A 25,692-nucleotide genomic window follows, 5' to 3' on the forward strand; every position below is an offset into this window, starting at 1 on the left:
CAAACGCTGAGAAGAGTCTGCAGACAGAGATGACAAGAGAGACAGCGAAAGAAAGAGGAAGTGCTGTGTTGTGTTGGATCACACTACCGAACAGATGGCCACACCGCAGAGAGAAGACCACAACAGAGACATTACAACACTCAGGTTAAAATCTCCCCTGGAAGACACCCACACATACATGCGCACACACACGCACACACACACACACACACACACACACACACACACACACACACACACACACACACACACACACACACACACACACACACACACACACACACACACACACACAGGCTCAGTGGCAAAGGGTAAGGTCTTTCTGTTTAATATGAGCATTTGCGAGAGACTCAAACACTCCTGTTTTTTGTCCCTAGCAAGGCAATGTCTTTGTAAAAAGTCAAGACCCTACGTTAAGGAGCTTTTTCATAAAACAGTTTTTAGGCATTAATAAATAATGCATGTGCTTGTGTTGTACAGGGCTTTATACAACAACTAAACTATGAGCTGTATGTTAAGCAAACAGGAAAAGGTCAGAACAACATGCAAAGGTAAATGCATCAAAAAATTATTTGACGGCGAGTGTGATGGAGGTTAAAAAAGGGGATAAGAAAAGAGAAAACTGAGAGATGAGAAGAAAGATGACAAGAAGAAAGGGCATAAGGGGAGTGTGAAAGAAAAGCCCTGCAATAAAAAAGTTTTAAAAAGGACAACAGAGAGTAGCAGAGTAGAACAGATAAGAAGAGCTCTGTGCTTTGCTGTCAGCTCCTCTGAAAGTTTCATGAGTGGAAATGGCCTAATTCCCCTACCAGGTCAGGACTGGAGGTGAGGGACTGTGACCAAGCCTGCCAAGAAGAGGTGAATATGTGTTTGTGTGTTGTATCTAAAGGTACTGTGGTGTGTGTGTGTGTTGAGGGGGGCATCCAAATGACATTGTATAACATCAAATATTTAAAGGATGGATTACAAATACAATGTGTAGCAGCACTGCTCTCAAGTCACGACAAAGCAACAACACTCTTTAATTGTTCAGTGTTTGACTTGAGGTGGACTGTGTACACAGAGTCATAAGAAAAAGAAGGTTTTTAAGAGGACTATATGCAGTCCTACGTACACCTTTACCGCTTCCATAGGAATTAAGAGGCTAGGTAGCAGCCAGGTGCTGCTAATTAAATGCACTTGATTAAATGAACATCAGCAAGTGTGAGCACCTCCATAAAAGCAGTTTGCTGGTCTGGAGCTTTCAGGTGTGTGCCACACTCTTACCAGGGGTAGACATCCCAGCAAATTCTCTTCAAGGAATTTTCTGGATGCCTCAGAAAGGCTCAGAGAAACTCCAAAAGACCCAAAAGCTAAATCTCACTTAGCATGTTGAAAGTTAACGCTCATGTCATTACAATTAGAAAAGGAGTGAACCTGAATGGCTTGTTTGGAAGGGTTTCCAGGAGAAAGCTCTCTAAAAAAAAAGAACATGGAAACACAGCCGAGGTTTGCAAAGTTGCATTTGAACAAAGCATCAAAATTCTGGATCAATGTCCTTTGGACAGATGAAACCAAAGTGGAGACGTTTGGCCATAATGCAGAACTCCGTGTTTGGTGAAAACCAAACACACAATATCAGCACAAACACCTCAAACCAATTGTCAAGCTTGTGGTGGAGGGGAAATGATTTGGGGTTGTTTTGCAACCACAGGACCTAACCACCTTGAAGTCATTGAGTCAACCATAAACTCCTCTGTATACCAAAGTATTCTCAAGTCAAATGTAGGAAGTTTGGCTCGAGTTGGGTCATGCAACAGGAAAGTGATCCCAAGAACAGCAACAAATCTTGAAGAGAAGGACTAAAAAAAAGAAAGAAATCAAGGTGTTGCAATGGCCAGACCTCAACCTCAGTAAACTAAAGAAACACTGTGGAGAAAAGTGGACCAAAATTCCTCCACAGTGATGTGAAAGATAATGTCATACAGAACACAGTTACGTCAAGTTATTGCTGCTAATGGTGCTACTACTGCTGCTACTGAATCATGAATCACAGTCCTTTAACAGGAGTGTGTTATAGCCCTGTTTCTGTTTCAAGGTCAGAGGGTCACTGAAGTGTTTCTATATTTTAAGACTGTAATGTTGTTCACATTAGTACAACACAATCTTCAATTTGGACATGTCAATTCACCGCTACACATGCAAAATTAATGACAAACTTCAGAACTGTTTTTAAATTTTAGACCAGACTGCAGGAGGTGAAATGTAGAAGTGACAAACAGAATTATGTACACAAGATTTTCTGTTTGCTTTATTTCAGTTTTTAGTGCATCGTGCTTTTCTTTTCATTCTCTTACAACATATGGTTGGAAACTGGACAATCATGTATCCATTACTTTGTATTGTTTTAATTATGATACTCAGAGCTACTCATAGCTAACCACAGCTGGTATTAATTCAGATATGTTTGTCAGATCTCAATGAAGACTCTGAGTTGATCCATGTTAGTCTGTTGTTGCCTGAGAAATAATATAAAGATACAATTTCACTTGTAGAGTGCCCTGGTTTTTCCTGGGGTTATACTTGCAACACGTAGCAGCTAACAAAATTTCCTGGGCTTTGTTTTTGTAAATAATTCAAGCTATAATAAATCGTGCCTGTTCTCTAGTGGATAACTGCACTTGATTTGGTGTGGCAACAGCAGTCTAGGCAAGGTGGCCTATGCACCCTTCTCCACAGCAACAAGTACATCCTCCAGCTCCTTTCAAGATACAAGATTCTCCCACTTCTACAGTGAAGTGACCAAGAGCCAGCTGAGTCAGATGCCAAAACTATCTGTACTGAGTCTGGGTGTTGGTGAAGACTAACAACACTTCCCAAACTGTGAAGTTAGAAACAAGTGGCATTACCAGACCTCTGGAGCCCAAACTCTGCCTCAGCTTCAGGCTAGATGCTCAAGTCCACATTAGTTGCCAATAACACTCTTGAATGTAAAGACCAAACGTCTAGTGGTAGACTTGCACTGTAGGTACTATAGGAAGAAATTAAATAATATATTATGTCTGCTTTATTAATATTTGATTAAAAGAAGAAAAAAGACTGCTTTCAGCTGGCTAACTTTCTGCACAGTACTGTATGGCTGTCAAGCACAGACACTGCAGAGACGATTTCTCTTGCAGACATTTGGATTCAAATAGTTTTAAATGTTATGTTGTGGAACTGTCAGTCTTCTGTTTGGTATGTGTGGCAGACAATATGTGCCATGTGACTCCACAAATCAGCAAAATTAGTTTAAATTGCAAAGAATATCAAAACCTAAACCCGAGGCGACAACTATCAGTGTAGCTGCTATTGTGACATCACTGCGTAAACAGCATTCAGGACGTGAGACATGATTTGTGACTAAATGCCAGGACAATTTCTCTTTGGGACACATGTACTTTATGGTGCTCTATTAAAGAGAGAAGCCAACAGTACTTTTTGTTCCTTCCCAAATGGTCACTCAGCTCTTAACTGAAGATGCATGATGAAATGTAACGCCTTGTTACTATGGACACCCTGCAGACATTATATAATGCAGACCTTTATATAGGAGAGCTGGGTCTGTTCCTGTATCTCAATAAAGGCTGTCTTCAGTTTGTTCTTTTCTTTAATTAGAATAGTTCAGAGTATTATGCAGGCAGTGTTTCCAACACATAGATTCTTCTAAGATTTTCTGCCCAAGTATATTCTGTGGCTCAGTTCACCATGTTATATTTTTATTTGTTTATCTGTATGAGAGAATGCTGCCATCCAGAACTGATTTACTAATGGACAATCTTATTTTGAAATTCAGATGCTGATCACCCCCTGCCATTCTAATCTTGTGCTTCCATATTGACAGGTCAATATGACATTGGAGTGGCAGACTTTGATACCATTCACCCATCCCTCTTTAGTCTCCAATTCCACCGTCTTGGACTGCAGCAGGCAATGACAGTCCTTGTTCTGCTCTGGAGAGTTCCATTTTAGGGTCTATTTCATTTACTCCCTCTAGGTTTAATTTCCCCCACAAACATAATGTCACCTTCCACTTCTACGTGGACGACAGACAAATATACCTCTCTTTGAAGGCAGGTAACTTTGCAGGAATAACACCCATCTCTCCAGTGACCTGAAATACTGAATGCCCAAAAACATTCTTCAGATAAATAAGGGTAATGATTCTATTCGGTTGGGTTTGGGTATTAAAATGCTGCTTTTTTCCATTTGAGGAAGATTCCCAAATTGAAGTTCATCATTTCTCCCAAAGATGACAACATGATAATTGTTAACAAAAGTCCCTGGCTACATTTGAATGCAGATTATTGTAGTTCACTTGGGTATTGCCCATTCAACAATATTTCATCTTCAGCTGGTACTGCATTTCCAAACTTGTACTGGTAAGTTGAAGTTTTTTTCTCCTGCTTATTTTATTTATATATTGAACTTTTCTAATGTCAGATGTTTTTGATGTTACCTGTCATATTATGGATACAACACTATGCTTAACTTAGTTGTTTTAAAACCTACTACATAATTTGAGTTTCCTGTGGTGTTTTGGATTCTTGTTTATTATTAGGTGTTTTTCTGTTTGTTTTATTGAGATTCCACACTTAGTTTTTGATGATCCTTAAATTATGGTTATATTTTATATTTAATTCTAATATCTCAAACCTTTAGTTCTTGTAATATTTAGGTTCTAGGGTTTTTTTGTGTGTGTTTATTGAGTAGTTATTAGTGTTCAGTTCACCAAGTGTTCCTTTTGAATCATGTGACTGTGTACAGTGTGTCGCATTCTTCCACCTGTATCCACTAACCCTCAGTGTGAGAGTGTGTGTATATGCATGCGTGCATAAACAGTTCAGCCTTTCCTTTCTCGTGTTGTCTGTTTGTACTGGATTTAAACCCTGGCTCCTGAGGTTCTTCCCTTCCTTGGATTATTTAGTTTATTGTGTTTCTGGATTACATTACCATTTGGATTTTGTGTTTTCTAGGACTTATTGGCTATTAAAGGCTTGCCTTTTGTTGGCATTTCCTGCCTCCTGCATCTGTATCTCCTATATTCCTATTCCACACAGTAAACTGTGACAATTTTATACAATGATTAAAATATATAACTGGACATTCACTGGATAAAAGTGGTTAAACATGCTGACATCAGATTTTTTATATGGAAAGGAAAAACCTGATTCACCATGGACCTCAAATAACCTGAAGGCGTTTTAATTCAAGCAAGGCACAAACATCTCTTTGTGATGGCAGCTGTGATCTATGTCATACTGCCCAAAGTGAGTTCAAAAAGATTTCGACCATATTCATTTGCTATTTAAGCTATAGCTTAATGACAGTGAACTATGCACTTCAGCTTCAACATGCCCGTGCTTAACTTTACTGTTTTAGAGTCCCCCTAATATTTCTGTCCTTGTACGCTTCTATTTTTACTTGCTGCAGTCATTCTTAATCTGTTAACTTTACTCTTTCACCTTCCCTTCTGAATTTGCTCTCTGCCTCTCCTATCTACGTACTTCTCCTTTTCCTCATTGTTCTTTTAAGTCAAACAAAAATGGTAAGCATGAGTTGATCAAGTTCATATTTTGTTCAGTTGCAAACTTCAGAAGTGAACTTCATTCTACATTTCACACTGCATAAATACTTCAGATTTGTGGAAATGTCTGATTTTAGTTTATTTTACTCAGACTTGCAAATGTCAGTCTTTTCAGCGACACAAACATAAATGACATGAACTAAAGGTTATGTGACGAGAAAGATCAGCGTTTCCAGTTGCAATGCAAGGTAAGAACAATGCGTGAGCAAACGAATAGGACAGTAACTCTGAATCATGGTGAAGATGCTGAGAACAGGCAGCAGGAACAACAGCAGGCCAGACACTGTGACTGAGATGACAGCAACAAAGATGCATGTACATATTTGTGCAAACGCCTGGCACGGAGCCATCAATGGAGAAGTTTATTTCAAACTTGACTTCCAACTTTTTATTCCTCTTCTCTCGACAAGTCTCTTCTAATCTGTCTCACACTCTCTCTCTCTCTCAGGGATTTTACAGGTATAAAGAGGTCAAATTTAATTTTACAGATTCTTTAAATGATATTTCAAACTGGCAAAGGAATTTTTTTTCCATGTAAACTCACTGATTTCGGTTCATAAATAACAGTAAGGTCACATTTAAATATTTGTCAGAATTAAAGAACATTGTCTAAATGTGTTTGAAAAATCTATCTGACTTGCACTGCAGTTTCATTTCTTGTTAATCTTGCATCTTTCCATTTTCACAGACTAATGATTAAAAGGCTGACTAGTAAAACCTTGTTCTTCTTTAAGATCTTTGGGGTTTCTGTCTGTGCATTGCAAACCCTTTAATTTGACCCCATGCTGGGCATAAACACTGGTAAATACCATTTTTAATACATAAGCCACACCAGCTCCCAATAAGTTAGCTAATGTATGTTTAATGCTTTTACACATCCTAAAAAAGGGTTGTGGAACTACAAAGTAAATGTTATGACTTAAAAAGTTCAGCTATAGTCCGTACACCTACATTAAATATGCTAAAATGTTAATCGCTGTATGAGGATGAGGTTAACCGTGGGTGCTCTCCTTCTACAGCTTACTGAATGCTTCAAAAATACCACGATACAGTAACACTGTATCTAAATGTCACGAGGCGGTAAAAACAGCAACATTACTTGCTGAAAATTTGCTTTGGATTGTAAAAATTTAAGACAATTTTATACTTTTTCAGGCCTTTCTTTAATAAATGTATATTGTGCTCATCTTCAACAAATGTACATACAAACATCTCACTCAAAGAATAGCAGACATTTGTTCAACAACTGAGGTTAAAAAAAGTTGCCTCTGACTACAAGCCGCCCAATCGGCTCAGTGCAAATGTTACAAAAAAAAATCCAAATTTGTTTGGAGGGGATTCAAACTGTCTCTCACATTTGGAAGTCAGGGTCAACAGGAGTTTTTACTTTGACACTCATACCTAAATAAAAATTAAACCAGAAGTTAATTTAGGTAAAACCTTTGTTTCACATATGAGATTACCATGAATGTGTTTTCACTGCTCCAGAAATATTTATTATTCATGTATTTAAACATTTCTATGTCTCACATTGTCATGTTCCTGTGAACAAAAAAATATCTTCCTGTCAAACTGAAGTGGAAATTTATATTAGCAAGACTGAGCGATGGGACCAAGCAACAAAGTAAGGCTGTCCCTCATGCTCTGTATAATTAAGCTCATCATAGAGCGAGCAGTATAATGGTAAAAGAAGACTCTGTGTAATGTTGAATCATACTGTTAGGTGGGCTCAGATGTAATTATAACAAACAAGAAGATATTATTAAGAGAAAATCCCTGTTTTTGAAAACTTACAAACCACATACGTACAAATAAAGTGACAATAAAAAAAAAAAAGCACAATAACAGTAACTTTGCTGTGTGTGTGTGTTGTTGTACCTGGTAGGTGTCCCACAATCTGATTGTGCATCGTAGCGGCAACTCTCTCATCAGGAGGTTGTTCATCCAGCGAAAGGCAAACTGCAGGTACTCCACCTCGTAATGCTGCATGTGGCGGTGCACAGATTCTGCCCCAAAAAATAGACAATTAAAAATATATATATATTTAAACTTCTTCCACCATTTTCTGTGTAAAGACAAAGTTAAAAAGCAGAGATGCTGCAAGGAACAAAAAAAAAAAAAAAAAAAAAAGAGTCTAGCTATGGTAAAGGTGACAGTAACAAGTATGTATCTAGACAGATTCCTTCATAACTCCCTTCTCTGTTAATTACTGCTGCAGTCACTATCACATGCACAGCCTTTTCCCTCATAACAGAGATGTAATTACAGAGCTATCAAAACTGTCTCAGAAAAGCTAAACCAGGATGAAAAATGGAAGCATAATTGTATTGTTAAACAACCCTCTAAAGCAATTGCAGGTCGCTGCGCTGAGGAATGAAATGCATATAAAGTAGGTCAATGGTATCCAGAGGTGAGGAGCGAAGGCATGGATGTATGTAATGTATAGGGCGTGTAGTAATTATTTCCTTGACATTACTGCTTTGAGCAGAAACTGATTAAAAATTTATTATGCTGACTTCTAACCCAAGTCACTCTGAAAAACCACGAATGCCGAGTGAGACAATAACCTTGTCGGAATGACACTTTAAAAATCTCTCTTTTCAGTGGATTTCTGAAGTTAAGGTTCAACTTCCCATTAAGCTTTTTACCATCAGTTTGACCTCTCTGCATCAGCGGTGTGTTTATTTCACTGCAGGAAAATAAAGTTAAATCTGTGGTGTTTTTTTTTCCACAGACTTAAACAGTGTGCTTGTTTGGAAGTATCGTTCTAGGTGCACTAACGGGGAGTTACTGCAGCCGTATCTAGCACAATTAAGAGCGTATGTGCAGCTAACTCAATATTAATTTCCATAAGCAGATATTTACATATTGATGTGCAGATATCTGCAGGCAGGAGACAAAACTCTGGGCTCATGGTTCCATCTCTAATCTGCAATTCCTACAAGTTCCATTGACCAATCGTGTTTGAGCAGGCTTTGGCTGCATGCAGGTGTAAACAGTGAAAGGGATCGAATTAGCCATGATGCAAAATCATGAAAACATCGGTACTGCCTGAAAACACCGTAGCTTTTTATTACCTTTCTGGTTGTTGCCCCGAGGCTGAAACTTTAAAAGATTTTTACTCCTGCATTTAATCCCTACAGAGCTTATGCCGTAGTGGGCAAAGCCGTTGTTTGCATTTATACTTGTGTGCCGGTGTGTCTGAATTGCATCATCCTTGCCCTAATCAATGCACTGTGTTTACACAGTATACAACCACTGAACGGACCTGTCATAGTAGATGCAATTTATGTTCTATTCTGTGAAGGCGCAGAGCAGGCTACATACTTTAAAGCAATCTTAAATCAGCAGACTCCAGAATGTCCGAGTCATTTATAATGAAGAAATGTGTCACTGCTGAGGTTTTTAATATTTCTGACAATTAGGAAAAAAGAGAACTGTATTTTAGGTCAGATGAATTCTAATTTCCTACATTAATTTAACTCTTGTTGCATCACTGCTGATCAGAACACGCCAGCAAACAACATCAGATGCTAACTTGGTGTCTCCTCATACCATTAAAAACTGTTTTGTTTTTGCTTCCTATGATTGGTTCAGATTATGCCTCCAACCACCAAACAAAACACACACAGAGGAGACCATATGTTGCATCGGGCGATCTCAACATGTTCTCAATATGGGGTTCAAACGTCAGTGTCATGGCGTGGCATGCTGGCATGAATACTCACAGGGGCAAAAAAAAAAAAAAAAAAAAAAAAAAGAAAAAAAAAAAAAAGGATGAGACACGGAAACGTCTGTTAAAAACTTACTGCGTGTGAGGGAGTGACACCGAGAACGGCTGCCTTTGTTCCTTCCTCTGCTCTTGATAAATGTTTGTTTAATGCGTCTTTACATAACAAAAGATTAAAAATACCACTCAATATTCAGCGACTCTGTTCCATAGTCATCAAACCCATGACACTCATTCTCTTTCGTGGGCGGACACACACACACACACACACACACACACACACACACACTTCATAATAGAGCTGTAATTACAGAGCTGTCAGGGAATCTATGAGAAAAACCAGTTAGCAAGGAACTATCCCATCCTCTTCTCTCACACTCTCTGCTCTTAATCAGGGCTCACTGGCAAACACACACACACACACACACACACACACACACACACACACACACACACACACACACACACACACACCTTTAACTGGCGAAACATTATGGAAGACATTTCTAGCCAACGGCACATAACACATAACACTTGATTGACACGTGTCTTCCTTCGCTTACATACATGTTTAACAGTAACGCACACACTCCACCACATGAGCAAGGCGCAAAGTAAACACAAAGCTATTATTTCACACTCCTCTCTGCAGTTTAATTATCACATGCTGCTGTAAAAGCATAAACAAGGCAAGCTCATTAACGGCAAATGCATCATGGTGGCAGATCTTAGCTAGCTGCCAAACAGAGGGAGAGAGTGGAACAACTTTAGACAATGTTAAATTACACTAATGAACTTGCTCTGCCTAATATTAGCAGCTTCACCAAACACAGAGGGGAAGAGGTATGGGGTGGGGGGATTGGTGGAAGAAGCAGTCATTTGTCATGAGATGGTATCGTGGTGGGGTGGTAGAAGGAAAATGATAGACAAAAAAAAAAAAAAGGAGAAAAAAATAGAAGTGAGGCATTTAAACTCGTGACTTTTTAGCTGTCTGGCTGGCACACTGCTCAGCATGCTGGGCAGGGTTGTTATAAGGGCTGAGGGAGGTTGAGGATGACATGTCTCATAGACACTGATTGACTGATGAGTATTGTCTTCCCTCCAACTGCTGGTTAAAGTTTAGGACGGAGGCCATGGAGCAAGCTAGTCTGCTCTCTACAGCAGACTGTAGCCTGTGGCTGGTGGACAGTGGAAGGTCAGAGGTCATACAGTGACTAGTGAGTGGCTCCCAGGATTCTGCTGATGAAGCCAATTCTGCCCGACATGGTATGAAAAGTAATTCGATTCACACCTTCTCTTTTTTCCTCTCCTGCTTTGTCTTTCATTTCTTTCTTTCAGCATCTTGCAGTCTACAGCTGTTTTGATCTTGAATTGGTCCAATTTTTGTTTGTTGCTTATTTCAATCACCCCCACTTTTAGTGTATGCACTGTGCATATTAAATCATTTACAGTGTATTGTTTCATTTTTCATAACCATGATCTTGCCCACTAGTCAGCATTTACTGCCGTCTGTACCTGCCAAACAGCAGGCATGGGGTGGGTATCTGTATGAATTTTTAATGTTTATAACCGTTTATAAGGCTGCCAAGTACTTTGTGACAAATAAATAACTTATCAATCTAATTAGCTGCCTCTCCAGTGAGTCCCTCATCCTGTGGATCAACTCCAGCTCTGCAGCTGCCAAAAGTAGTCTGTGCTCTGCTCTGCAGCCTCGGAGGACTTGGCATAGCTGTACATGACCCATTCTTCACCTGCTGCAGCTTCTGGTTAGTGTCCCCCAGCTTTCGTCACCAACTGCAGTCCACGACAGTTTAGAGATCACTGAATCAAATGGGGGACTGCCACAATAGCAACCTAGCCGGTGAAGAAAACACAAAAGGAAGGGCTGGGGCAGCAACTGAACTTACAAATCAAGAGTGAAGGAATTGTCACTACTAACCTGAGCTCAGACGGCATCGTTCTCTCAAACAGATGTAAATATTAAAAAAATGCTTAAAAATTGGTGTGAATGTGAGTGTGAAAGGTTGTTTGTCTCTCTGTGTTAGCCCTGCGACAGGCTGGCGACCTGTTCAGGGTGTACCCTGCCTCTCGCCCTATGACAGCTGGGATAGGCTCCAGCCCCCCCGCGACCCTGAACAGGATAAGCGAAAGCAAATGGATGGATGGATGGATGCTTAATTGCCTCTGGTGACACGGAGGGCTACAGAAAGACCAGATATGACCTACGTAGATCCATCAGGGAAGCCAAGAGGCAGTACAGACTGAAGCTGGAGGGATATTACAAACACTCTGATTCCCGACGCATGTGGCAGGGCTTGCAACACATCACTGACTTTCAGCAGAGGAACAGCAGGATCACAGCCTGCAACAACGCCCTACCAGATGAGTTGAACCAGTTCTATGCTCGCTTTGACACCCTCAACTCCATCCAACGTAGAGAGATTCTACTACCGGAGGCAACACAGAGCTCTTCACCCACTGTAACATCGACTGAGGTGTGCAAGGCCCTGAGGAGGACCAACCCCCGAAAAGCACCTGGCCCCGACAACATCCCTGGCCGTGCTCTGAGGGTCTGCTCTTCAGAGCTGGCCGAGGTTTTTACAGATATTTTTAATTTGTCCCTCTCCCAATCATCTGTGCCCACATGCTTCAAGTCCACCACTATAGTGCCCCTCCCCAAGAAAACCAACACAACCTCTTTGAATGACTATCGTCCCATTGCACTCACTTCACTTGTAATGAAGTGCTTTGAGAGGATGGTCATGTCCCATATTAAAGGATCCATTCCGGACACATTAGATCCCCTGCAATTTGCATACCGTCAGAACCGTTCAACTGATGATGCTGTTAATGCAGCCATCCATACAGCCCTCTCACACCTTGAAAATAAGGACACTTATGTTCGAATGCTGTTTATAGACTACAGTTCAGCTTTCAACACTGTCATCCCAAGCAGGCTGGTTGAAAAGCTGTTCACCCTCGGAATACCACCCTCCCTCTGCTGCTGGGTCTTGGACTTCCTTACAGACAGACCTCAGGCAGTCAGAGTTGGTACCAGGACATCAGAAACAAAGACAGTGAGCACTGGGACCCCACAAGGCTGTGTGCTCAGTCCTCTCCTGTACACCCTCTTCACCTACGACTGCATCCCCTCCCAAAGCAACACCTCCATCGTCAAGTTTGCTGACGACACCACCGTCATTGGGCTGATTACTGGGGGAGAGGAAGCAGCTTACAGGGAAGAGGTGGCCCAGCTGGTGTCCTGGTGCCAGGAAAATAATCTCTCCTTAAATACAGAGAAGACTAAGGAGATGATTATTGACCCGAGGAAGAGAAGAGACCAGCATGCTCCATTATTCATCAACGGGACTCAGGTGGAGAGAGTGAAGACTTTCAAATTCCTTGGCACCCACATCAGTGAAGACCTCACCTGGACCTACAACACAACACAGACTGTCAAGAAAGCTCAGCAGAGACTCTTCTTCTTAAGGAAACTGAGTAAATTCGGATTATCCCCTAAGTCAAGTCAAGTCAAGTTTATTTATAAAGCACATTTAAAACAACGACGTTGACCAAAGTGCTGTACAAGATCTGTAACCCCAAGGACTATACTAAATAAAAATAAAAATATATAAATAAATAAATAAAATAATAAAATAAAAATAAATAAATAAAAACATTAAGAACAATAAATAACATAAGAAAATTAAAAATTAAAACGTTTAAAACAAGTACCATAAAATACCATAAAAGCTCCTCAGCAACTTTTACAGATGCACTGTGGAGAGCATCCTGACAAACTCCATCACGGTGTGGTATGGAAACTGCACCAGTCAGGACAGGAAGGCTCTCCAGCGTGTCATCAAAACAGCACAATTCATCTGTGGAGCTGCCTTCCCATCACTACAGGACACTTATAATACCCGGGTAATAAAGAGGGCACACAACATCATCAAGGACCGTACCCACCCACAGCACACACTGTTCACACTCCTGCCGTCTGGCAGACGTTACAGGAGTGTAAAAGCAAGAACAACCAGACTAAAAAACAGTTTCTATCCACAGGCCATCATGCTACTGAACCACTGACTGATTACCAAACTGTGATTACCTGCCTTTCTTTCATCTGTATATATCTGTATATATTGGACTTGCTTTATTATTTATTTATTTTAATTTTCTACTTTTACTTTCCTAATATACTAGTTCTTAAATTTTGTTTTAACTTAGTTGCTTATTTCAATTGTTTGTAAAGCAGTCGCAAGTAAGAATTTCATTGCTCAGCATAACCACAGTGTTTTGCGGTGTACATGACAATAAACTTCTTGAATCTTGAATCTGAATCTTAAAAAGTTTAGCAAATGCAGTGTTTGTTGCAGTGGTTTGCTGGGGGAGCACCATCGGAGCTGGTGACACTTAGACTGAATAAACTGATTAGGAAGGCTGGCTCTGTGATTGGCTGCAAACTGGACACCTTTGAAGCTGTGGAGGTCACTGAAATGCCTGTTATCCATCACGGATAATCCTGACCACCCTCTGGCCCACTTTCTCTAACAGACCGATTCAGCTCCACTGCCAGAAGGACAGGTACAGCCAATTTTTCATACCACAGGCAATACTTTAATTATTATTTAACTGCAGAACAGAATAAAAGAATCGAAAAGAATTTCCCAAATATAGCATAAGATGTCTCATATCTTATCTCATCTTAAAATGGCATGCAATGAAGTTGTACGTAAGCATAAAAGAGTTAAGATATATTTACTTTAGACAGCCTCGGTTCCTTCAGTAGGGAGTAAACTAATTAGATGGACATGCTGTGTGTACACATATTGGCTGTTGTGTATGTCTCTAGCTTCCCCAAATCCCACTTTATTTGTTTAACTGTTACACAGAGAGACTCAAGCACTCTTCTGCACGATGCAGCTATATCTCTATAAAATGAAAAAGTTTAATCAGGACGAACCACGGGGACAGCAGACTTCATCTTGTATTTCACATAAAAGAAATGCCATGTGATATCCAAAATCCCATCTCGTGTCTTCAAAAGTTTAAAATAAAAGGAACCAATGAGATGGCAGACTCGCACGGTGGCGACACAGTTTTCACATGTTCCTAAAGATTCGGATAAAAAAGGGTTTGAAAAGACTGCAGTGAAGACATCTGCGCTTCTCTCGGAAAAAGAAAATGCATGTTGGAAAACCTGCAACACACAGTATGTGGAGGTTGTGGAGAACTGTGTGGGAAGAAAAAAATTCAAGTTAAATGGCATCACAGTTGGCCTGAACATGAGGCTTAAAAAATGCAAGGTGGGGGCTTTGGTAGAAAAGAAGAACTAAATTTTGTGAGCATAAAATACTCAGCCACTTAAAAAAAAAAAACAAACAAAAAACTCCTGCATAAGGAAGGCAAATTATCTTAAGGTTTTTTTTTTCCAGCTGTATGAGGACATACTAGCTTTTGCTTCTCATTATGCAATACAGTCTCACAGTGCAGCTACCAGCCTTTCTACTAAAATCAGGCACGGTGCGCATGCTGCAAGTACATCCTCTCATTTGCATAAATAAATTCACCTTTTGGCAATTTGCATGTTGATGAACTCGTGCTAATGCACTTGCATGTAACAAATACACAGACAGATAAAGGAGCGATAAAGAGATCAGAAAAACATTACATGCTGACAAACTGGCTGTTCTTTTGAGGAGGAACATGTGCTAGCGTTAAGCAAGGCTAATGGGAGTTAGCGTCACTTATTAAAAGCAGGATAATTACAGAGGAGGAGCGTCTGAGGGACGGGCGTGCAGAGGGAGAAATGAAGGCATTTCAAAGTAAAAAGATTACAAACAATCTCACCAGCTCCTTTCAACTACATGAATCAAAGTAAACTATTAAACATCTTTGATTTTTAACAAATTCTTGCAGTTTTTTTTTTCTCCTGGTCCTCCAACTTCAAGTTCAATGTGAGCTTAACACTGCATGACTGAATTTAGAGAGAAATGGGGAAAAAAAATGTTTTGAGTGGCTTTTATATCCATGTCTGTCCAGGATTATTATATACAGTATGTAGTCAGGATTTTGAAAGAATGTTTTTTGGTGAATATCAAAGATTAGCGTCACAGAATCGACCAAATGTTGAGGACAGGCTGGGGCTTCCTGGCACAAATCCAGAACCATTTGTTTCTCTCTGGGATTAAATTTGTGTCACTGTAATTAAACAAAAGCCTCCCAGGAACAGAGTGCAAAAAAAAAAAAGCAAATTATAACAGACATTTGATCACAATATTCTCGCCTCTCTTTCAGTGACTACAATTTTTTTGGTCACTCCAACTTCTTCTACTTAAGGGAAAAGGCAATTTTATTACAACAGTTTACTCATTTTGTCTTATGATGCAGTCATGAAACACTGAATATAATTTTTTTCCCTTCTCAGTGAGTGAACAGCAGGGATGTCCATAATCAATTACTGCTGCCTTCACTGTTTGGTCTAAGTTCTGCAGCCCCAGCTACTGGCATTCAAATTTACAAGGCCGACAAGAACGAAGATGGCAGCCCGTGAATTAACGCAGTTCTGCATTATCTTGATCAACAAAATCAGCGGCTGTGTGAGAGCAAACTGGCATAAACAAACTTAAATGGAGCAGCGCGTAACCGCATTCAGCACAGGTGTGTTTTGATGTTCACCTGCAACTAACGGCAGCTAACTGTTAACATTAGCGGCTACTAACGTTTGCCACACATCAAATTAATCTGAATGTCACTGCATGGCTTTTCAAATAGTAAAAAGTGTGAATAATTGATTCAAACGGCTCTTAAATACATCTGCAATATATTTATGGACAATGTCTAACGTCCATTAGACTATGATTAATTTTGACTGCTTTCTATGTTTATTTGCTTACTTTTAGAGTGCTTAATAAGAGCTATTTTGTCCCATTTAATCCATCCATCCACTAAGATATTACAACTAATTCATTTTAACTAGAATAGTCTTGCTCCTGTTTTTTTCTTCTTGTGTATCTGCTTGGCTTTCTTATTCTTCGTCCTCTCAAAGTCCTCAGCCGGATCGTGGGCCTTTCGTCCTCTTGGCATTAAAGACAGAAAACCGAGTTCTAGCGATTTATGTTGATAACAGTGCTGCATACAAATGTAGGCTCTAACTTTGTGCTCGTTTCCACAAAGAGCTCTTCTTTCATTTAACTATTAAGGTTTATTTCTTCTGTGGATGTGTTAGATTTTTTTTTTTTCTTCCAGTTTCCTATTAACTAAGCTCGCTTCCCTTTACTATACTACTACTACTACTACTACTACAATAGCAATCAAACTTTGTAGTGATCTAAGGCTTTTATTGTGAAAGGCAAGGATAGAAAGGGGCCCTTTTGCACATGGGTGGGTCTCCGGTACAGATTGGTCAGTGACAGCTGGTGTATTATAGAGGACGTAGTCATTTTAAAGAATCAGAGAAAAGGAAACTCTTCCCTGCTCACAGTACTGCAAACAATAATACAATAAAAACACTAAGATGGGGTCAACAACAACTATGTCTTTCTCACCATCCTTGCCTCTCTCTAACAAATATCCCATCAACTGCTGATGTCCCTGTATCACATACACTGACACAGATCTCAAACAGAATAAGTGTCGCACAGTAACAGTTTTTATTTGCCTTATAGCCAAGGTTACTAGCTCACTCTAATGAAGAAGAATAGCCTTGATCATTTGCAATAAGTTGTCAAACAAATCTCAAATTATTGAGAGATTAAATACAGTTTATACTGTAAATGGAATGGATTGTTAATCTCAAAAGAAATAAAATTAAAATTAAGGAGCGGGACTTGTATCAGACACAGTGAGACACCAGTATTGGTACATTTCTGATAGACTATGACAAGACAGGACCCCACCCTCTATCAAAAGACACGCCACTCTGGATAAACCTGCATCTGATAAGCACTGATAGGTCATTTTAGAAGAGATGAGAGGCCGTTGTTCTCAGAACAAATGCTATGTCAACAGCAGGGCGAAAAACAATCCCGTAACGCAAGATAAAAGCTATCTGTGATCTCATTAGAGTCGGTAATGTCAACCCAGCGAGGTATAAAATTTCTCTGCCCCCACTATGATGACAGGGCACTTATGGAATAAGATACAGTAAAGATGTCGAGTCATTTTTTTATGTTGTTGCTCGGGTGGGGTGGAGTGGACTGCAGGTGTGTGTGTGTGTCAGTCAAACACATACAATCAACAACACATATGTATACCCTTTTTTTCTTTTTTTTTTTTTTTAAACACACACAAACCGTCTTATGTGCATGCTCCTCAGCAAGCCTCTCCTGTCACAATCACACATGCAAACAGACAGGCCTGCATTTACTCACTAACTTTTTCTGACATTCACATTCCTGCGCGCACTCACACTCACAAACACACACACACTCCATCCATTTGAATGCAGAGAATGAGTCCTCCCCTCCCTCTGGCTGACAGAGCGGGTGACAGGGTAGCGGGACGGCACCAAGGTTAGCCGAGAACATGACCATTGTACAAAAGCCTCCTTTGATAAGACCTTGTTTTGCACGATGCATTGCGGGCTGCTGCAAACACCGTACGAGTTTTGGGCTACAAAGTTTGGATGGGAAACTATTTCAGACCAGCTGACGTGTGTATTGTTTTGACAAAATGGAAAAGACAACGGGACCGGAGAGGGAAAAGTAGCTTTGCTAATTAACACCAAGTTGAGAGAGTGTGTGAAATGTCACTGAGCTGTGTGTGAGTACACTCGGTGTGCATACATTAACTTCCAGGCCTCAGCAGGCCTCTGTTTTGTGCCTTTAGTCACTAGCACGTACACATTCCCAGACAGCAGAGTGGAATGAAAATTAGCGAGAGACAATTCTCGTGTCATGTCATTTGAAAGTTCCAAAAAGCCTGGAAGAGTTGAGGTGTGAAAACAAATGCAACTGGCTGGTGTGTGTATATTGTTCTAACACATAAAGTTTAAGGTTAAGTCATAGTTAGTAGGAAAAAAAAAACCTCATTAAGGGCATTCTGAGTTTTTTTTTTCCTTTTTCTTTATGCATTTTACATTTGTGCTGCCTCGTATAGTGTCAAAGCAATCCAGCCACTCCCACCACCACCTCCCCTCCGCAACAAGCAGATATTTATACATATACAGTAAAGTCCTACTAGGGCACTTGAAGTTAATGACTTGGTTAATGTTGGTAGAGGGGAATATGGAAGCCAATATACTCAATGGGCTTAATATATAAAATGGACATAAATATACAAGTTAAGATTTCCCTTGCTGGACTCCAAACTGCTTCCAGAAAAGAACAGTACATTTCCAAATGCAAACACACAAGAAAACTGGGAGGAAACCCATAATAAACAAGATTTTCTTCATGTTCCCCAAGCAGAAACTTCTGGAGCTGAAAAATGAGACCAACACTTGAATGCAAAAAAAACTTGCAGTTCCTCTGATGGCCCCTCGAGACTGGCTCCTAATGTTAAAAAGCTTGAAAACAGGATGTTTACAGCTTGGTACCAGAACAAAGATGGCTTGCTTTTATTTCCATATGGTCCCATAAGTTTGTGCCTTAATTTTAATGCGTGAAATTCTCATAATTAGCAGGTGTTTTTGTCCAGTTTCTGGATGCAACTGGCTTAACAGCGCTATCTAATTTAGGTAACTTAGCACAGACATATGATCTGGCTCCAAAAAAACCAACATGCTCCCAGCTAAAACGTTAACACTGAGGCTTCGCAAATGTCAGTAGCTAGATCTGTCTTTTATATGCAGTCTATGACTTTTACAAAGAAAAATAGGATGATTCTGGATCACAATTAAATGTATTTTTATGTTTTGCATGTAAGTATTAAATATAAAAAAGACGGATGATATACTGAAGAAAGGAAAGGAAATTAAACAATCAGACAAGCAAGAGCAGGTAAGTGGAAATTAAGTCAGAATGGCAGAGCAGTGAACAGAAAGTGCTTTATAGATGAGTGAATAAATGGATGGATGAAAGTGAGGCAGATGACTCACCATCAATCCTGCTGACCAGCTCCTCTAGGGCCTTGACTTTTTTCTGGATGCCTGGCTGAGCAAATGTATAGTTGTCCTGAGGAGCAGAAGAAAAAGCTCACAGTCAAAATGGCCCGAGGCTCATGGAGCAACAGTAAAATACCTTTAAATAGTTGGTCTTTAATGTGTTTGTTGGTACTTTGGGCATTTCGCTTATTCCCAAAGCAAATGAAAGCAAGAACGAAACAGCCTTCATACACTATGTATAAATCATCACAAGCGACCGGGAAAATGGGGTGCGAAGGTCAGACTTACAAATGGATAAGAGTCCTGTGAACCTGAAGTGACTAAATAACAAAATTCAGGGAAAAAGCAATAAAAGCACAAGCTCAGGATATCAAGCAGATATTTTATTACGGGAATATTTGTCATATTTCTCTGTAATTTGCTCGACAAGCTGTGAAATTGATCTCTCATTGAGAAAATTGATTCACATTGATGTTTTGTAGCTATATGACCTGAACGTCTGCATCACGGTGCACACTTAAAAGGCCTGAAATCTCCTGTTTTCTCTTTCAGAATACATTTTTTAAAAAAAAAAAAAAAAAAAAGCAGCAGCTATTACAAAACTTGAGTATTTGCTAAGGCCTATTTCACACCTCACACAAAGCCAGAGTCATTTTTTTTTTAACTGTAAATAAAGAAAGAGACAACCTAACTAACACTGTCAAAACATTTGTGGCTCTGGCCTTGCAGGCAAAGTAAAGGGACGATTATGAATGAGGTTCTTAGAAAGGCAGAAGAGGCTTGAGTGGGTCAAATTTGGTGGGTAAGTACTTATCACCTAGGTCTTCAATTCATTATCATCCCTTTCAAAGAGTTTCTGTGCCTCATCTCGACTGAATAACACAGCGGCAAAATTAGATGATAGAAAAGGTGGTTTTATGAAGCTACAAGTAAAGCCAAATATCAAGAGATGCACAACAGGACTGCAAAAAGGTCTTTTAAGTATTAGATTACATCTTATGTGCAAATAGAAAAAAAAGCTTTATATTATTATTTTTCTGTGTGCATTAACATTCTGACTCACAATATTGATTTTATTTCATCATTTTTGGCTAATGGTCATTAGCTGTGCTGTGGGCCTTTTCACAAGGGAGTGAAGAAAATTTGGAAACACTTCAAGCTGTTAGCTTTTGATGTGACACAAATGGTGGAGTTATTATATAGATTTGTATTTATTTCATTCCTTTGTGGCCAATCAGCTCTTGTGGAGAACAGGCAAACTGTAGTTATTAAAAGGTAGCCTCATTATAGTTTTGAAGAGTAGCACAATAAGACTGCTTGCTTGTGCTACTCAGAGAATCAGAGTTACATAGGTAACCTTTTTATGATTATTTTTGGGTCATTAAATTAGACCCGAAAATGAGGAAAGGGAGCACACACAGCTGATGAACTGAGGGACTGCACCAAGGCAAATACTGTACAAAGCTATTCTTGTAGGGCCTGTTTAGAAGAATTTATTTATTGTCATTATACATCAAGAAATATAAAATAAAAATGAAATGTGCACATTATATTTTATTATATATATACATATACAATTTTTAAATGTAACCTGAAGAATACAATCCATGTGAAACAGCACATAAGCATTTTGCGTGTGTGTGTGTTAAGTCCACACACAGACACACACACAAAACGAGGATTACGTTTCCTTGAGGGGTCATTTCAGTGTGGTCTGAGAACAGCTGATGTGGCAAACCATCCCACAGATGGAAAGAGGGAGAGAGAGAAAATGAGAAGGAGAAAGGGGGATAAAGGTGGGCAAGAGAAGTCATTTAGCAATAAACAGCTCCAGTTGTCCTTCAGGCACAGCAGAACCGAGGCACTCGTGCCCTCCTGAGTCCATCAGTGGCTGGCAGAGTAAAAACTGCTAGTATATATATATATATATATATATATATATATATATATATATATATATATATATATATATATATATATATATATATATATATATATATATATATATATATATAGCCTCCATCTATAGCATCCTGCCATCCCTTTATGGTCCTTGAATGCAGCTTTTCCCATTCTTCCTTCTAACCGAAGTGTTTCCTTTGTACTCCACTGCTTTATGCCTTAGCTGTAAAAATGCTTAATATATGCTTCTATATTTCCCAAAACCCAAGCTCCTAGTCCACTAGAGTCTAACAAATACAGGATTTTTAAGAGCAATGCTGAGATTGATCCTTGGTGATTTAAAAAATGTGATATATCTGCTGATTTTTTTTTTTTCCCTTTCAGACACCTAACATTTGCTATGCATAGTTATTCATGAGTCCCTACCAGGTTAATCTTTTATTGAAACAACAAATTGTAGATTACTTGTTTACTCTGTTATGTTTGTGGCATTCCAAACACGTGTTGCCAACAGGGAAGTCGCCGCATTGAAACTGTAACATCAAAACTCATGACATGGTTGAAGGGTGTTTCTCTCGTCGATATTTTTTAAATTTTCATTTATCAGATGTTATCAATGCAGATACGATATATCGACAATATCAGTTGACTGGTCATGCTCTATAATGTCACTATTTTATTGTTTATTGTCGTGGACATCAGGTTATATTTTTTCAGTTTGTACTGAATTACGCAGTCCAGTGTGCAGCCTTTCTGTCTGGAGTCTCGGTGTGCTCTCCATTAACTCCAGCTTCCTCCCACAGTCCAAAGACATGCATGGGGTTAGGTTAGGTGATTCTAAATTGCCCATAAGCATGAAGCTGAGTATGAATGGTTCCCTCTCATTTTAAGCTCAGCACCCGACTGGTGACCTGACCAGGGCGTGCCCTGCCTCTCACCCTATGGCAGCTGGGATAGGCTCCAGCCCCTGCGACCCTGAATTGGATGAGCAGAAGAAAATAATTTCGTATTTTTGTTAACAACTACACTAAAGCACAGCTGCTGGCTGTGTTCCTGTCCCTGACATTTAACTTTAGTTCTCACAGTTATGATATCCCAACACTGCACTTCACTCCCTTACATCTCATTTTACCTTCCCTCTCTTCCTTCCATCATCCTTCTGCAATCTCTCTAAAATGTTTCCCAAATTCCTCTATCCTACTTTTGTTATACACCATCTAAATCACATTTCAACTTTGCTTTATTTTTTCCTCATTTACATTTGTTCATTGCCTCCATTTTCTGTCCTGAGCCTCTCTGGCTCTCTCTTTTTCCACCACCCCAGTGTTAATGTGGTTAGGTGCTAAGCAAGTGTGAGGGCCAGAACAAGTAATTACATTTGCATTATTGAAGCTGCTGGCTTTAATCAACTGCCTGTGCCTTGTCCCCCTCTCTCCTTTTCTTACCATTTCTCTCTCTTCCTCTTTATTTCCCTTCTTTTTTTCCAGTCTTATTTATACTTCATCTCTTTCTGATTCTCATCTTTAGTCATCCTCATTTTGTCCCTTATATGTTTGTCTAATACTTTACTTATTTAACATGTCATGATGACTTCACTTTTTGGCTCATCCACACCCTTTTACAATCTGTTTGTCGGTCCCAATCTTCACCCAGCAAACTTTTAAAACGATTGCTTGTATCAAACACTAAATCTGCTTCTGTTAAAGGTATGACTCATTTTAGTGCATTGGACACACTCTCAGGTATTTCTGATTGTCTCTTCTTTACAGTCTTTCCTGTAGTAAATTATTTGTCACACAGAAGGCAGTTTTCTCTGCGGCTAAACAGACAAACCTCAGGCAATAGACAATTTTAACTCAATTACTTTTCTTCTATTTTTCTTGTGCAAATGACTTGAATATATTTCCTCTCTCATAAAATATTGGGCAAACCACATTTTTCCCCATTTTCTATCACATATTCTTTATGCCTGTGTCTGCTAGCTTGCAGTTTTCTTCTACCTTACTGTCACTGTTGGAGTATTGCTGCATTTCTGCCTGACTGCACGCAACATAAAAAGGCAACAGAAATGAAATGTGTATTTCTTATCATCATTCTTTTAATCTTTCATAGTTTTATCAAAATTGACCTTTCGTAGCAGCTTATCCGGGTCATAATCTATCACAATTCACAGATTTTTGCCCGTACAACAATAAATACATCCTTGACCTGAGCACAGTTTGAATTACCATCATTTTAGGAGGAGCAGCGATGTGAATTGTGAACGGATGGAAAGACGACAGATGTCTCTGCATGGCATGAGCTCATCGGTCCTTCGGCCAAATGAGCTAAAGAGGAAATAAATAAATGAAAAAATAAAAAATAAAGCAATGGGGCTTGCCGCCTTGGGAGACCTGCATGGAAATTATGGGCAAAGAGGGCTGACTCCCACAAGGATGACCTACGACACCTTTTTCTTCCCCCCAGCTTTTACTTCTTCTTATCCAGGATTCTCAAAGTCTGGCCTAGGGAGCGTGACACTACCTAAAAGCATGAATTTTTTTTTCCCCTCAGCAGCCCTCAATCATACACAGGCTTTCTAAACTGGCACCCGGTCTTCAAATTTGGAGTCCCAGCTCTAGAAAGACCCAAAAAAAAAAAAAAAAGTCTAACTAATCTGCGACTCTGAGCTTTATGGGAGAAGAAAGCACACTGGTGTAAAGAGATGGGCAAAGCACAAGGCAAAAGTTGAGTATCATTTTGAAAACAAATGCAGCGCAATAATCATTTAATCTCGATTATCTCTTTTTGATAAGCGTTGGAAGCTAAAATCATAACTGAAAATAAAACTCGATTAATCGCCCACCTCTACTATAAGTCATTTCCTCTCCCGCCTCATGTTCTCCATTTCGCCGTCTATTTTCATCACTTTGGTGGTGTTAATGAGGCTAGACTTGACTAAGTGTTCTGAACAAGCTATTATGTCTCCTCTGCTTTGCTTGTTCCCTGGTGTTTCATTTTGCTCCATGCTGTTCTGCATTTTACTTTGTGACTAATTGTACTGTCGTCAGATCTGTCTTTTTTCCCCTTGAAACATATTTGTGATAAGCATAAGATACTTTTGACAATATACTTGCACTTTCTTCACTTTTTCAGCCTTTTTACCCCTTTCTGCTTTTACTCACTTACCCTCCTTCTTCTGTTGCTTGTTGCCTCACCTCCTCCCAGTTCTAATCCCTCTCCATCTCCACACATATATTTCTGACCCTGTTTCTACTTTCTTTCTTTTTACTCCCATGCTTCTTCCACTCACTTCCTGTCTTTGTCAAATCCAATATGTCAGATGTTTGATCAGCTGAGGCAACATGAGGAAATCAACTCTCACCCTTTTATTATTCATGCATTCTCTTCCTCCCTCACCATCTGTCCATTCACCACATCTGACCCAGCAACTTAGCAGAACTGCTCTGGTCCCCCTCATAAATGGACGGACGCACATCGCACAAAGTGTCTGTTTTTCCCTCTTTCTCGGGTGTCAACAGCCTTCCGTTCGCTCCCCCTTTGTTCACTGTGTTGCTCGCTCTCAGTCAGCTGAATCAATAGCTCCTCTTCACCTCACAGTCCATTCTATTAGAGACAACAATGGCTCCATGCTGGACTAAGATTGCCTCCTTTTGTGGCACTGGATGTCTATCAGCAAGCTGGACAGAACCAACGCTGCAAGGGTGAGGGAGGAGGAGGAAAGAAAAAGAGAGATGACAGGTCAAGATAAAGGGTGGAAAATAATGGACACAGTGTCGTAGGGAAGACTGAAGGACAAGCCAATGATCTATCATTCTCTGGTGCAAGAAAAAGAGAGAAAGACAGAGAAATGATGACTGTAGTAAGGTGGAGACCATAGTTGTTGAAAGTTACAGGAGGATTGTGCTGACTTTATTCTACTTAATTTCACACTGCTTTCAAGATCCTGGTTTTGATTGTGATAGCAGTAAGCTTAGACGTGTACTGGCAGTGCAAAAAAGGAGGTCATCTAAAGATCTGAGGAGCAGCAGTGCAATTCAATGCAGGCATTAACCAGGAAGTCAAAGAATGAAGTTGTTTTTTGTTTTTTTGAGAATGTCCTGGGATGGGATAGTCAGCATTAACAGCATTACACGTGTAAACCATCATTTACAAAATGATCAAACTGAATTCAATTGGACCTTAAAGTAGAAATTCTGGACTGACTGAGGTGCTAAAATTGTTCAAGAGAAAGGCACTTCCAGTTTATAGCTAGAGGACTAAAGGTAGAGGAAGAAATTATAGTTTGTCAAACAAAACCAAAACTTGACTATAGTACAGAGTATCAACAAGATTAAGAAGCTATTGCTGTGGCAGAGGTTTGGTGTGTTAAATTAAATCTTAAACAGCTAATTCTCAACATTTCAA

At 39.6% G+C, this 25,692-nt stretch overlaps 1 protein-coding gene across 4 annotated transcripts in view; it reads right to left on the reverse strand.

Moving 5' to 3' along the window:
• tbc1d22a (TBC1 domain family, member 22a) overlaps positions 1 to 25,692 on the reverse strand; it is a 147,075-nt gene that overhangs the window by 32,866 nt on the left and 88,517 nt on the right. For 3 of the 4 annotated variants that reach the window (XM_030720464.1, XM_030720465.1, XM_030720463.1), the window contains 2 exons: positions 19,378 to 19,453; positions 7,484 to 7,611 (listed from right to left, as the gene is read on the reverse strand). In XM_030720464.1, the coding sequence (XP_030576324.1) occupies positions 7,484 to 7,611; positions 19,378 to 19,453 (204 nt within the window). Of the gene's footprint in view, positions 1 to 6,886; positions 7,007 to 7,483; positions 7,612 to 19,377; positions 19,454 to 25,692 lie in introns of those variants that run through there. The other variant, XM_030720466.1, reaches the window with a different exon arrangement.

The sequence above is a fragment of the Archocentrus centrarchus genome, chromosome 23 (genome assembly GCF_007364275.1).
Source record: "Archocentrus centrarchus isolate MPI-CPG fArcCen1 chromosome 23, fArcCen1, whole genome shotgun sequence".
In the NCBI taxonomy this organism is placed as follows: Eukaryota; Metazoa; Chordata; class Actinopteri; order Cichliformes; family Cichlidae; genus Archocentrus; species Archocentrus centrarchus.